The sequence below is a fragment of the Fusarium pseudograminearum genome, chromosome 2, assembly GCF_000303195.2.
Source record: "Fusarium pseudograminearum CS3096 chromosome 2, whole genome shotgun sequence".
Classification (NCBI taxonomy): Eukaryota; Fungi; Ascomycota; class Sordariomycetes; order Hypocreales; family Nectriaceae; genus Fusarium; species Fusarium pseudograminearum.
The window spans coordinates 2,534,115-2,548,179 of record NC_031952.1 but is presented as its reverse complement, the minus strand read 5'-3'; the positions used below and the strand labels follow the sequence as shown (position 1 = coordinate 2,548,179).

General features: G+C 48.2%; 6 protein-coding genes across 6 annotated transcripts, besides 1 other annotated feature; 3 read left to right on the top strand and 3 right to left on the bottom strand.

The window, feature by feature from the left end:
- Positions 1-828: 828 nt before the first annotated feature.
- On the bottom strand, positions 829-1,664 carry FPSE_07740 (uncharacterized protein; the record flags this gene model as incomplete). The annotated part of the gene is made up of 2 exons (XM_009260858.1): positions 829-1,484; positions 1,538-1,664. 2 exons carry the CDS (start codon positions 1,662-1,664, stop codon positions 829-831), a joined length of 783 nt encoding a protein of 260 aa, XP_009259133.1.
- Positions 1,665-2,194: 530 nt separating this feature from the next.
- Positions 2,195-3,141, bottom strand: FPSE_07739 (uncharacterized protein; the record flags this gene model as incomplete). The annotated part of the gene is made up of 2 exons (XM_009260857.1): positions 2,195-2,952; positions 3,006-3,141. 2 exons carry the CDS (start codon positions 3,139-3,141, stop codon positions 2,195-2,197), a joined length of 894 nt encoding a protein of 297 aa, XP_009259132.1.
- A 230-nt stretch (positions 3,142-3,371) lies between these two features.
- On the top strand, positions 3,372-3,875 carry FPSE_07738 (uncharacterized protein; the record flags this gene model as incomplete). Its single annotated transcript, XM_009260856.1, has 1 exon — positions 3,372-3,875. The coding sequence occupies one exon, from the start codon at positions 3,372-3,374 to the stop codon at positions 3,873-3,875; it is 504 nt and encodes a 167-aa protein (XP_009259131.1).
- A 3,371-nt stretch (positions 3,876-7,246) lies between these two features.
- Positions 7,247-10,733, top strand: FPSE_07737 (uncharacterized protein; the record flags this gene model as incomplete). The annotated part of the gene is made up of 4 exons (XM_009260855.1): positions 7,247-7,614; positions 7,672-8,954; positions 9,007-9,242; positions 9,291-10,733. 4 exons carry the CDS (start codon positions 7,247-7,249, stop codon positions 10,731-10,733), a joined length of 3,330 nt encoding a protein of 1,109 aa, XP_009259130.1.
- Positions 7,268-7,444: a microsatellite.
- A 323-nt stretch (positions 10,734-11,056) lies between the features above and the next one.
- On the bottom strand, positions 11,057-12,433 carry FPSE_07736 (uncharacterized protein; the record flags this gene model as incomplete). The annotated part of the gene is made up of 3 exons (XM_009260854.1): positions 11,057-11,982; positions 12,035-12,173; positions 12,239-12,433. 3 exons carry the CDS (start codon positions 12,431-12,433, stop codon positions 11,057-11,059), a joined length of 1,260 nt encoding a protein of 419 aa, XP_009259129.1.
- A 494-nt stretch (positions 12,434-12,927) lies between these two features.
- FPSE_07735 (uncharacterized protein) lies at positions 12,928-13,959 on the top strand (the record flags this gene model as incomplete). Its single annotated transcript, XM_009260853.1, has 1 exon — positions 12,928-13,959. The coding sequence occupies one exon, from the start codon at positions 12,928-12,930 to the stop codon at positions 13,957-13,959; it is 1,032 nt and encodes a 343-aa protein (XP_009259128.1).
- Between the last annotated feature and the right edge of the window lie 106 nt (positions 13,960-14,065).

Below are 14,065 nucleotides of genomic sequence, written 5' to 3'. Positions count from 1 at the left end.
TAATACTGTACATCCTCTGCAAATTTGCTTATACTTTCTCAGCTTTTGAGCTTTTAACCGGATTTGAAAGCTGTAAGTGGACGCCACGCGACTCCATCGTTAGTATCCTTGGCTTGTTCCCGAATTTAACTCTCAGCCCTCAAACGTTCGTGGTTCGGATATTATCCGCCAAGTTTACTCCGTACCTGTAATCTCCACATAAAGCAATCCTTCTGTCCCAAATATTGCTTCTTGACACAACTGACTATTGGTCCCACGATAGCGACGGCTGATAAATTTCAAGTCATTCCTTTGCTACGTTACTTCATTGTCTTTCATATTTCTATGCCAGCCTCTTTGAAGAGTTGAAGATGACGATAATGACGATGCAACATACATGAAAGAGGCAGTTCGTTTTGACTGAGACAGTCACTTGACTCAGAACGCCATATGCCAAAAAGGCGCCGAGACAGCACTTGATCAAAGTAACATTTATCCAGACACCAGGATCCAGGCCACCAAAAAGAAAACAAGAAGAAAAGAAAGCTTGTTAGAAACTGAGACAGAGCCAGTCCAGCCCAGTGACCTCTCCATTCCGTGATGTCTCATGGATTCCGACAAGATGGAAATCCTTTTTAGCACGCGATGATAGTCACACTAATTGCGAAATCGCATTCCAGAACATAACAGCCTCTACTTGGCCATGCCAATCATTACTTGGCGATCATGGTTGTATTGCGCAGTCTAAACCTCTAGTCTGGCTGTCTAGACCTTCAGCTACCCATCAGCGCCCGCTAAAACCTCCTAACTCCAATTAATCAGTCAACAGTCGATACCAGGATCTTCAGCTCATAATCCCAGCGCATTGTATTTGCCTCTTCCGCCTTGTTCAAGAATCTGCCGCAAGTCCAGGCGTGTTTCTTTGCTTGGCTCCCGCTTGGCTCTCCCTTCACTCTGCTCCTCTGACCTTGATGCTTGCTTGGCCGAGTGAGACCCGGTCGTGGCCTTCATCCGTTTTCGTCTTCTTTCTGCTGCCTCTTCGCTTCGCTCAGCTTCATGGCGACATCTGCGAATTTCGCTTTTTCGCAGGACCCACGATTTGGCGAGAACCTCGGACTGAAATCTGACCCTCTTTTCCCAGAGCGCAACCTCTTGCTGAGTGCTCCGTACAACAAGCATCTTTTCGATAGTGAGCTGTCGCTCATCTCTAAAGCTGGAAAGACCCCCCTTTATGTCGACAACACACCCGACGTCAATGGTCGGAAAGGGATCGGTGGGTAGCGGCGGATTTGCGTCCGCTTTCTTCGAAGCAGCATCTCCTAATGTAGTCGTGTTGCCAGTTCCTCCAGATAACATAGGCATCTTCACAGTGCACTCGATGCATGCGCCGCTGCTGTCGTCTATGGTATAGACGCGTCTACCCGTGAACTCGTCAATGGCGACGACTAAGCCGACTATGCGCACCCATTTGATCGGTAGATTTCCATAAAAGTAGAAGTTTTCACCTTGAAACCGTTAGTCATCACTGCTCGATCAGGCATGGTACTTTCTTATTCACCTTCGAAGCCGGTGTGCTGATCAAGGCCGTGGACATCGGTCACACGGAAAGGACACCATTGATTCACAGTGGGTGCAAGGTGAAAACAGTATCGAGGATAGATTTGGGGCTTGTCTGGTTCGCTCATGGCATCATGATAGCAGTGTATTCTCAGGTGACGACCATATCATTCACTAGCATCGTCGTGACGTGCTTTCTGTATGGAATGAATTGTGGTATAGCGCGTTGTATAAGAAAAGAAGTTGATTGAGTTGTCTGATGATACTCAGGAATTCACGGTAGCTCAGACATGCCCCACCATCTGTGTTTAGGGTAGGAAGGACTCGATCACGATATCAATTATAAGCAAAGCAATGCGAAAAGCTGTCATGTGCTGGTCATTTCTATTGCCTTTTCTTCCGGGTAAGGCAATTGCCTTCTGTTTAGTACAGAAACTTGGCGCCTCCCGTCTCTTATTCCAACGTTTGGAATGAACAGGCATCGGAAAAGCTGTGGTAATTCTCAACAATGGGGGGGATCCTAGAGACAGGTATTTCAAACTTATAAATTATTCAATGATATCGTCAACGTATTAATGCGTGAAACCGACGCCCAAACACCCCTAAGCCATCCTCTGCCAAAATGCGCACCACAAGTCACCATCAAGAAACTCAGCCCTCAACGTTTTGACCTCTTGGAACCCTTCAGACGAGAAGCAGCTGCCTGGAAAGCCTCCTCAGACGGCTCATCCTCAACTGGCCGCTTTTTGCCCTTCTTTCCTTTACTCTCCTTGGCCCCATACTTCTCAGTCAAATGATCCAGGAAACTCTCAGACCTATCCTTCTGTCTCTTCTGGATCAGCGCCGCTAGGTCGTCCTCCGAGCTTCCCTTGCCTTTGCCCCTTTTCTTCCCCTTCTTATCACCGAAAAGCTTATCGTGTACACCAAGCTCCTTGGCATAGTCCTCAGCTTCCGTGGCTTCTTCTCGAGCCTTTTTCACGCGCCCTTCTCGCTTCTTCTTTGTCTCCTTGGTGTAAGCTGGGAAGCTGGACACCTTCTTGCTCTTGATGGCCTTGTTGATGATATCGCGGAATCGCTCATCGTCTTCCAGTACATCACTCAATATGACTCTCTCGTAAAGCGTATCCATGTCGCCCTCACAGTCTTCGTAGGCATCCAGCACATCCCCCTTCTCTTCATCGGATCCCTTGTATTTCTTGGCAAACTTCTCGATGGCATCGCCCGAAACGGATTCTCTAAATTGTTCCCGGTAGTAGTCACTCCAGTTGAATCCCTCAGAATCCACGATGGATTCGGATGTCGAGCCAGTCTCATCGTATCGTTTGCGCCGAGTGGGGTCTGAAAGGATGGCGTATGCGAATGCGATGGCCTGAAAAGTCTCATGCGCAGTCTCTTTCTGGTCCTGAGCCACCTTATCTATAGATAATATTAGTGGGCTGTTTCTGAGTTGCAACGCAAGCTCAACAAACCTGGATGATGCTTGAGGGCAGCCTTTCGGTATGCTTGCTTGATCTGATCGCTAGTCGCGGTTTTCTCCAGGTTCAGGACCTCGTAAGGGTTGATGATCGGAGGCTCGCTCTCCAAAGCGTCTTCGTGGTCTGACATGTTGGCTCTATTGTTGACTTTTGGTTAATGATGTATCGATGGAAATGCGACCTGAGCTCAAGCTCGTTGCTGGTGCGGAAGACGCGTCGCAGCGCGCTGATGGAATATTGTGGGGCGAATGTTTAAGTGCTTTCGGCTATCGGAACTTACACCCGCCGACTGGTGATGAAGGACCAGATGGCTCCTACATCAGGATACATTGATACAACACCGATTTTCAACGTTCCGATATGACTACAATAGAGCCTGGAAATCACAAGGCTGCTATGCAGAGGGCTTTGGGATTGGCCAACAACTCCCCCCCAAAGCCAACCAACTTTCGCGTGGGTGCCTTGGTTGTGCGCCTGAGCGACGACACCATCATTGCCGAAGGATACACTTTGGAACTCCCTGGAAATACGCATGCCGAAGAGACATGTCTGATGAAACTTGCTGAACAGTATGGTACAACAGAAGAGAAGCTCTCTGAAGTGTTCAATACCCCTCATGCTCTCTACACCACCGTTGAACCATGCTTTAAGCGGCTGAGCGGCAAGCTGCCCTGCGTCGAGAGGGTGTTGCGTCAAAAGTCATGGATCACCCAAGTCTATGTTGGTGTTCAGGAACCCGAAACGTTCGTGGGAGAGAACACGGGCCGGAAGACACTTGAGGATGCTGGTATCGAGATTCATCATGTGTCGGGCTTGGAGGAAGAGATTCTGAAAGTAGCGACTGCAGGACACGTCAAGGAATAAGAGTTGGTGCAAAAGCTAAAGAGTCAGATGTGTGTATAAAATGGATTGGATTGGCATGTCCGTCCATTAATGAGATGAATACCATTGATGGATTGTGGAATGCATATTCAATGAGTAGGCACGAGTATTTTACAATCTCAGACTCAGTAGTTGTGACGTAGATTTACTCAATTTACGGCATGTACACAGATTTGATCAATTCGTATGCTATTGACAAAGATACCTAGCATAGGTAGTGTTTGTGATGGATGGAAGCGTCATACATGCAAGCTTGCATTATGAAATTACGATCGAAAGTACAAATGTAGTTTAAGTGCTATGTCTTCCGGGTGATTTTGCCAGCCTGCAAATATATCAATAGCTTGAGACCTTTGGAACGGCTATTGAGACTCATTCTGCGTAGCAGTCTTGTTGACAAAAGTCGCATATTCTATTCAATACTCTGTATTCGCGCGTCCATTGGATGCAGGGCGGCAAGAAACGGCCGTGATATGTCCTACCAGCGTATATTCTGCATCGCGAGAAAACGAAGCTCTTTGTTACCAAATGACCTGGCCCATTGTATTCCCATTCCATCTTGGCCGCGCAATCGACCTTGTCACAAGGACAAATCCAGCAAATTTCCAAGCCGTGGCACATCGGAAGAATTTCTCAAAGTATATATCTGTCAACCTATATAGCTCAAAGAACACCAACTTTTATTTAATCATACGTGGCGATAAGCGGTTTGAGAAGCAAGCTTATGTTAAATAGAAGAATTTGAACAGGAGATATATATTTGGACTTTGGCACTGATTCGATAACAAAACTCATCACTACTTAAGTGTTTTGCCTTTTGCCTTTCGTGATGCTTTCTTGTCACTGTTGCTGCTCTCTTCCTTGGTGTCCTTCGTCTCTGTACACGTAACTTGGCAGTCCGAACAAAGCGACGATGGAATCATGAGAGTGTGCCACGTAAAGTGTTGGCAGCTGGGTTTGAGATAGCGATTAAGAACTTGCTCAGGGGGTCCGTTGACAATCCACCAGTCACAAATGTCCCATGCAATCGTGTCAATTTCGATCCTGCAGACATGACCTTGAGTTATAAGCCTGTGAGGAACGACACCTCGTTTTGGGCATTGTGTATTTCTGCAAGGGCAGATATAGAATCCTCTCTGGCCAGTGCACATGGTAATATTGACTCCAGCGGGCTTATGTTCGTCTTTGTGAACCCCTGGGTAGTGGCTGCTTGGTATGTTGCTTTCTGATTGCCTCGTGTTTTGTTGTATCGTGTCATATGACAGTATTTCAGTGCAGTTGATAAGACTGATGTTTGATGGTCTATTTGCTTGAACATATGCTTGTGTTCAACACCAAGGTTGCTCTTTTTCTGCCGTTTGGTTTCTGATGCACGCAGGAACGACGACAAAACACTTCCAGTGTGATTGAGTCGAGATCAAGGTATCTCAGCATCATGAACGAGGGTCTTTCGGTATCCTTTTATTGAAAACATGCGGGTCGCCAAGCATCACTTGAACCGCGTTGAGTGTACAGCATCGAAATAGGATTGATCAACACAGGATCTCTTGTAGAGGATAGTACACGTTGCAAAGCCTTAGGAACTCATCGTCCTAGGCAAAAGGGACTGAGAGCCTCATCTCGGTTCTGAGTTTCATGATATCGGACTAGGTAACACATAGAAAGAGTTCATGCAAGTGACTAACTGAGCAGATATTCAGACACTGGGCAAACATATCGTCAGTGAGGCGAATTGAAGGGGAAATGTTATCCTTTTGTGCGAGGCTACTCTGCATTTGCGACGGGCTGCGGCTGCGGCTGCTCACGCTCAAGCGATTCATGTGCTGTCTGGATGTTTGGTTATCCGAACCCGCAGGGCTGGTCTCGCATATAAGAAATCAAGTGGACGGATGGCCGATTGCAGGTGTACCAAGATTCAGTCCAGATTAGAAAAACATGAATCCTGCCACAATGTTGTCGAATAGGCACGGGACTGTTGGCGGGATCTCGTCTAACAACAATTGTGACAGTACCTAAAGCATTGGATTTCATGAGGTACGTGAGGGTTGGCTTTTGTGATAGTGCGCTGCACTTAGCCGTGACGGCCGACTGCACAGCCCGTCGCGTTCAGGATTCTTTGCTAGACAATAGATAGATATTTGAAACATGTACGTACTTTTGCAACGGTGTGTTCTTTGTTGACCAACAGTTAATGCTATCGTTGGTACTGTGACTACTGACCCCGCAGGAAGAAGCAAGCATTCGTGTCACGAACGATGAACGGAAAGGAAAGCTAAGTCCACATGTTTGCATCTCGTCAGATCATAGGAAAGCTCCTATTGTGTCGTAGGAACTGTAGGAACATGCCTTGATCCAAAAGAGTTTCTCTGGGGTGACCTAGTAGATTCCTGGATGCTATCTACCTAGGTACCTGTTAATTGATCATTATCAGGAAGCCTCGTTGAGTACCTACTAACCTGCCTATCTACCTATGTATGGAGCAAAAATATGCATCTACTACCTATTGTTACTTATCGCCTAGTCTAGAAATGGCCAGTTGGAGGCGTCATGCCAATCCAGTCTACCTACCTCTTGGGAAAGGTAAGGTATGATTGGGAGGCCGACCATGCTAAAGGTTACGCAACAAAGCCCACTCAGGCGTCAAAGAAGAAAGGGTAAAGGTAAAGTGACCGATCCCCTCTCTGCTGCCTGTTTCTTTCTTTTGACAAATTCCGTTCGGAAACTTTTCTATTCCTATAAAAACTTCCAATCTACCCCGCGTATCATCGACTAAAGCACTTCCATTGACTGCCGAAGTTGATGTTAGTGTGATCTTGGCTTGGCTTTGCTCCACTAAGAAGGAGCTTTACTAGCGGCCCGCGATAGTTAACCTGATCCTAGTCTTTACCTCCTCAACAGTAACACCTTCTTTCACCACCACAAGCTGAGTCTTGCTCCTTTGTTGGAAGCAGCGACCGGATTCACACCTGACCTCTAGCAATCAATCATTTTTGACCCAAGGCAGGAACTTCCGACTCTGTGACAGCAAACAAACGCTGTTGTTGCTGCTTTGCTTTGGCTGCGATTCACTGACATTGATTGACTGGTGGCAACTGCCAACAAACACCTTCTCCCACAACCTCTTTCACATAAATATACCGACTACCTATCCAACTCCTCTCCAATTTCTTCCTCGTCAACTCTCTTCCTGCGCATCAGCACACGGATATCAAATAAGAGTATAAGCGACATTTATCAACACTCTTTCTTGAAGTTTTGAAACACATCTTTACTTCTTTCGCTATTAAACACATCCTTACATACATTGATATCCTCTTTGGCCCATTCTTTGAGTACCTAGACATTATCTCATCATGGCGGACAGAGGTGACCGAGGTGGCCGTGGAGGTCGTGGCCGTGGCGGACGCGGCGGCGGTTATCAAGATGGGAGAGGAGGTGGACGCGGCGGCGGTTATCAAGATGGGAGAGGAGGTGGACGCGGCGGCGGCTATCAAGATGGGAGAGGAGGCGGACGCGGTGGCGGAGATGGGAGAGGACGAGGTGATGGTGGTTTCCGCGGCGGCAGAGGACGAGGTGAGGGAGGACGTGGTGACTTCCGAGGCGACTTCCGAGGCGGCTTCAGTGGTCCTAGAGGCGGCCGTGGAGGTTCTGATCGCGGACGAGGAGGATATAGGGGAGGCCGAGGTGGAGGGCAATTCTCAAACGAGCCGTCTTTCTTCGCGTAAGTCCCAGTCAAGCTGGTTTATTGTTGCTTGCTTGCTCATGCTAACTCTTCCAGGACCGCATCCGGTGTTCCTCAGCCCGATGCTGCTATCACCAAGCTCGAGGATGAGGTGGTAAAAAACCAAAACAATTCTGTTGCCCAGCTTACATCCAAAATGTCCAAGTTGGGAGTAGAAGAAAAGGAGAATTTGGGCAAATTCCCTCCACGACCTGCATTTGGAAACAAAGGCCGTTCAGTCACTTTGTGGGCGAACTATTACCAGATCGACACCAATATTCCCATGCTTTTCAAATACACAATTTCTGTCAAAGAGATCGTGGCTGAATCAGAAGAAAAGACCGACGAGCCCACTGTCGCCCAGCCCAAGGGGAAAGGAAAAGGAAAAGGCAAGCCCGGAAAGCCTAAGAAGTCTGGTTCTGTCGAAGTCAAGGGACGCAAACTTTTCTTGGTCATCAAAGAGACTCTAAACGAGCTCACCAAGAAGGACAAGAGCCTGCTTCTTGCAACCGAGTTCAAGTCTCAGCTTATCTCCTTGCGCAAGCTTGACCTTGGACTTGACAACTCAATTCAAGTAAACCTCCCGTCATCAGCAAACCCTGACAAGACCGAAGTATTTGAAGTGACCTTACATGGCCCTACAGTAGCCCGAGTTGACGAGATGCTCAAGTACGTCAGATCGAATACTAGTGCTTCGAATGACGCCCCAGGCAAACTTCCCGACGACGACGATGCAGCAAAAGCCCTGGCATTCCCAAAATTCCCTGATGTTGTTGATGCCCTGAACGTCATCTTTGGGTTTGGCCCGAGGTCGAACGAAGACATTAGTGCTGTTGGAAACTCCCGATTCTTCTCTTTCAAGAACGGTGGTATCTGCAGGGATATGAGCATGCGTGGGAGGCCCTTACAAGCTGTCCGTGGGACATTCCAGTCTGTCCGCCTAGGTACCGGCCGACTTCTTTTAAACACAAACATCACTGTTGGCATTTTTAAGATATCCGGCAACTGTGCCAAGCTCTTCCAGAATCTCAATGTCTTTGAAGCACAGAAGTCGGAATGGCGGAAAGTGAACAACGCGAAGTTGATGAACAAATTCCTCCCAAAAACTCGCGTACTGGCAACGATGAAATTTGCTAATGACAAGAAAGTCCAACGACGGAAAGCAATTTACAGTCTGGCCTATGCACCTGAGATTGAACGAGCCTGTCGTGGCAACGATCATCCTCCCCGGTTCACGAAGGGTTATGAATATCCTGGACCAGGCAACGTGAGCTTCTACATGGTGTCTGATTCTAAAGGGACCGGTGAATATATCACTGTCAAAGAATTCTACAAGCGGAGTACGTTCTTTTCCTTTCACCTTCAAACTAACATCTAACATACTCTGCCTAGAATACAACGACACTACGCTCAAAGACTACCCTCTTCTCAATCTCGGCACTGCCGCAAACCCGAATTTTACCCCAGCGGAGTATGTCGAGATCCTACCGGGGCAGTCAGTCAAGGCGAAGTTGAATAGCCAAGAATCGACCGCGATGGTCGATTTTGCCTGTCGGTCACCTTACGCCAATGCTTTATCCATTACGAAAGATGCGCGGGAAACTCTGGGTCTTGACGACGAGAAATTGGTATGTATCATTGCGATATACTTACGAAAACAAAATTAACTGTCGTAGGATCAATTCGGTATTCAAGTTGGTAAGCAGCTGCTTACTGTCCACGGACGCGTCCTCAACGCTCCAGGTGTCTCTTACTACGATTCCAGAACCAAGATCGTCCAGGTTCATCCAAGAGAGGGCAGCTGGAATATGATTGCCAAACAGGTGTACAAGCCCGGCAAAAGCATCCAAAAATGGACCTATGTCAATGTCAAACCAGGCAGGTTCGGGCAGGTTCCGAAGAGCACTGTGATTGAATTTGCTCAGGTTATGAGACAGATGAATATTGGGATCAGCAGCAACCCTGTAGACCCTTGCACAGAGTTCATCACCCAAGAAGGTTACGCTCAAGGACGTTCAGATGATTTCTTCAAATGGGCGAAGCAGAATCGCATAGAGTTTATACTTGTGATTCTTGGTACATCAGAGTCCGAAACATACGGCAGGATCAAGACATTGGGCGACTGCACCTATGGTATTCACACCTGCTGCGTCCAGGCCGAAAAGTTTGGATCCAACAGAAACCCTCTGCCATATTTCGCCAATTGTGCTCTCAAATGGAACCTGAAGGCAGGTGGTGTAAACCACAAGCTCCACAACGAGTTCGGTCTCATTAAAGAGGGCAAAACGATGTTGGTAGGGTACGACGTCACTCACCCAACCAACATGCCTTCAGGCCAGGGTGATGATGCTCCCAGTTTGGTCGGATTGGTGGCCACCATTGACCGAGATATGGGACAATGGCCAGCCTACTCTTGGGAACAGTCGTCCAAACAGGAGATGTTGGACGAAACTTTGACTGAAGCATTCAAGTCACGACTTGCACTTTGGCAAATGCACAACCGACAGCAGCTGCCTGAGAACATCGTTATATTCCGTGATGGCGTGTCGGAGGGCCAGTTTGCCCAAGTTTTACAAAAAGAGCTGCCACGAATTCGCATCGCCTGCAATGCCAAATACCCCAAGAACAAGCCACCAAGAATCTCTCTGATCGTTTCTGTCAAGCGACATCAGACTCGCTTTTATCCTACTTCTTCCGATAGCATGACGTCCAAGAACAATATCGAAAACGGTACCATTGTCGATCGTGGTGTCACGCAGGCTCGATACTGGGACTTCTTTCTTACTGCGCACTCCAGCATCAAAGGTACGGCTCGCCCTGCGCACTACACTGTGTTGCTGGACGAGGTCTTCCGAGCAAAGTACGGAGCCGAGGCAGCCAATGAATTGGAGAGATATACCCACGAGCTCTGCTACTTGTTTGGCCGAGCCACCAAGGCTGTGAGCATTTGCCCCCCGGCATACTATGCAGACGTTGTGTGCACTCGAGCGAGATATTACAGACCTGAGTTCTTCGAAATCAGTGACATTGAAAGTGTCTCAACAGCTGGGCCGGGCTTAAGTGCCAGTGACCCAAAGCAGGTCCATGCGGACCTCGCCAACTCGATGTACTATATCTAAGTGTGCCGTGTGGGGAATGAGTTCCCTCTTTGGGGCTGCCAGCAGAGACGAGAAATGAAGCTTTTTCTGGGAAATGGTAGATTTCTGTTTAAGGTATGAAGTAGTGGGATATCTTTGATTGTCTTTCGTTTGGTTTATATTGTTTTGTCCTCGACATCTTTGACTTGGGACAGAAGAGATAGGATAGCGGAAACAGCTTGTAGTCTTGTATTTGGTACTTGAAGTCGCAAGGTTATTCATGGCAATAGAAAGATTAATAGTATAGGAAGCAGATGCGATGTTATTCAATGACTGAGATCACCATACGCCAGGCGTCTACCAGCCTATAGTTTTGCTTTTGTGTTTTTGCCTGGGCGAGGTGCAGGCTTACCTATGTACTTTTGGAACTCGTCTGAGACAGTCGTCTTATCCTCCTTGGACTTGCTCGACCACTCCTCGTAACTACGCTCATCTACCCACCACCGCTTGAGCTCTGCCTCAATCCAGTCAGCCGCAGCACTGGCACACATGCGAGGATCTTCCATAGGGACCAAGTGGCCGTTGTTCTCGCCGACAACCTTCTTGACCCGACCCTGTGCCTCACCACCGCTACCACCGACCCCGGTTCCCGTGACAGCCATCTTCTCGTCCTGAAGCTCCAGGGGGGAAACATTACTCTTGCCGCCAAAGACGTATAGAACGCTGGGTCGGACATTAGGAAGGCGGGCAACAGTGTTGGGCCCCTCGGGGCGGTAGACGGGATATGTTGACCAACGTCGGTTGAGGCTTGTATCGAGATCGGGGGTATGTTCAGGATGGATAATATCCTTGCCTTGAGGGTCGTATGCTGGCCAACTGGGACGAAGGAACGTGAAGATCTCCTGGTGCTTTGTCGTGGTTAAAGTTACACTCTCTTGGCCTGGTATACTTCTGATGCCAAAGTCTATCCAGCGCTGCAACACACGAGGATCCCATGTCTTATAGAAGGCGCTGCGGCCAAAAGAGGCTGCTGCTTCGGCGCGCGAGGGCCAGACTTCGCGACGAACCATGCTTGCTGCCGCCGGGCCTGCGCTCGAAGCGCCAGGCGTGGAAGCAAAGTGTGAGATGACAGGGTCAAGAAGGACGAGAGATGTGAAGATGCGAGGGTGAAGCAGAGCAACGTTTGTGAGAGCATTTGCACCGAATGAGTGACCCATTGCCATTATTGGTGGTGGTGGACGGAATGTGTTGATCATGTGAAGAATATCGCGGGCATAGTCAAGCCAGCTCGCTGCAAGAACGTTAGCATGGGTAAGATTGGGCGAGGGGATAGTGAGTTTTACGATCATTGCCAATCGCGTCTTGGTTGATGAGTCCACTTTGGCCTTGCCATGCTGTATCAGCTATCCATATACTTCGAATACGGATATTTCGACGTTTGGACTCATGATAGAATTCTTCCCAAAGAGGTTCATATAATTCCTAAATGGGGTAGAATAGTCAGCGCGTGTATCTCATGAATGAACACCATGTCGAGCTTAGGTTACCTTTGGGAAGCCATTGGCGTGCCCGCCGATGATGGTTACATCGCCCTTTTGAGGGGCTGTATTGTCCTTGGGCGTGTATTGCTTGATGTGAAGATATAGCTTTTCATCTTGAGAGTGTGATGTTGCACGAGCGTATTCGCGTATATGTGAAGCTTCAATTGTATGCTCTTGGATGGTGAAGGGAAACGAGGACATGACGACGACGGCAGCACCTGAATGGCGCAGTGATATTATGCGTGTTTGTATAGTAAATTAGTCAGTTATATTGAAGGTTGTTTGAAGTAAGAGTGTGAGATATGATATAATATTATTTGAAGATTGAATGATGTATCAAGTTGAACGGAACGAGGTTGAATAGTAGGTAACTTAGAGAGACACGACCTCGGTAAGGTGGTCAAGTAGTGGAGCATAACGGGAGTTGTGGGGGTGGGGAGGAATACCTCGGTACCTGGGCCCGGGAAGTGGCTGCCGATCTCAATGTATCTCTCTCTTGCATAACACCGTGAATCCTTGGCCTACCTTAACTAGACCTCACCTCACCTCGCCTCGCCTTATCCAGGCACTAAGGTAGGTAGGTGTTTGAGGCTAAACTCTAAGCTATTTACCTAAGCAGAGACAAGGTCTTGTCGCCATCGTGTAATCCTCCAAATAGGCTTCTCTTCATATTCTCCAGGCGTGACTCGCCAGCCATGGCACCGAAATTACTCCTTTTCGCAGGTGCACCACCATCTTCATCGTTAAACTCTGAATCCTGCACAATAACTCAAATCGACGACACCTTTGCCGAATTCCTAGGGCTGGCCTCTCAAAAATCATCTCACACGCCATTATCAAATCTCGCACCATGGCGTTCTCTCCCCCTGAATAGAAAACCTCTTCACACGGGGTTAAGTCAGACTCACGATGCCAGCATCAACCTCGCCAACCAATCCGAGTTTTTCACTACGGCTGATGTCTCGTTTAAGGAACAGTCGCAGTCTTTTGAAAGTGATGGCAGTGGGGATGGCGAGACAACGTTGTCGCAGTTCTATGACCACTCTCTGGCTTTGCATAATCCGATACCTTCATCACAGCTTGATAGTTTCCAAGAAACGACTTTTGAGGAGACGTCTTTTGAGGGAACTTCCTTTATGACTACTCTTGCTGTAGAACGGGCTGATGCGATGGAGTCTGTGCCATCGCATCTTTCTGACTTGGAGGATATACCGCCTGCGCCGAAAATCTTGGCTCTGCACCCTCAGACTGTCACGCTTAATATCGTTGCTGGGATAATATCTATCGCCCAACCGCGAACGGTCACCACGCGTTGGGGCCGCACCCTGTCTCTTGTAGAGATTCTACTCGGTGACGAAACAAAGACAGGATTCGCCGTCACATTTTGGCTCGAAGAAACAAACGCTGCTGCTGCTGAGATCAGTGCTCTCCGGCGGCAAGACGTCGTTCTCATGCAGAATGTAGGCCTGCATGTGTTCCAAAATAAAGTGCACGGCCAGAGTTTGCGCAGGGGCATGACCAAGGTGAGCTTGTTATGGAGGCGAGACGGGTCTGGCCTTTACTCGACCAAAGATTTATCGAAACGCGGCCAGATGCATCCGCAGTTACGAAAGGCGAAGAAGGTGAAAGATTGGGTGCTTAGATTCGTGGGAGCTTCTGCTGGAGCCAAGACAAGGACTTCAAGGGCGCGACTTTCATGGGACAGACCACCAGATGATACACAATGAGCAAAATGCAAGTACTACAGGACAACTTTTCATTAGGTACCTGACCATTCTATCATGACATTATTATTACCAGCGCTAGATGCAACCGAGAGAAGAGAGATGCCTG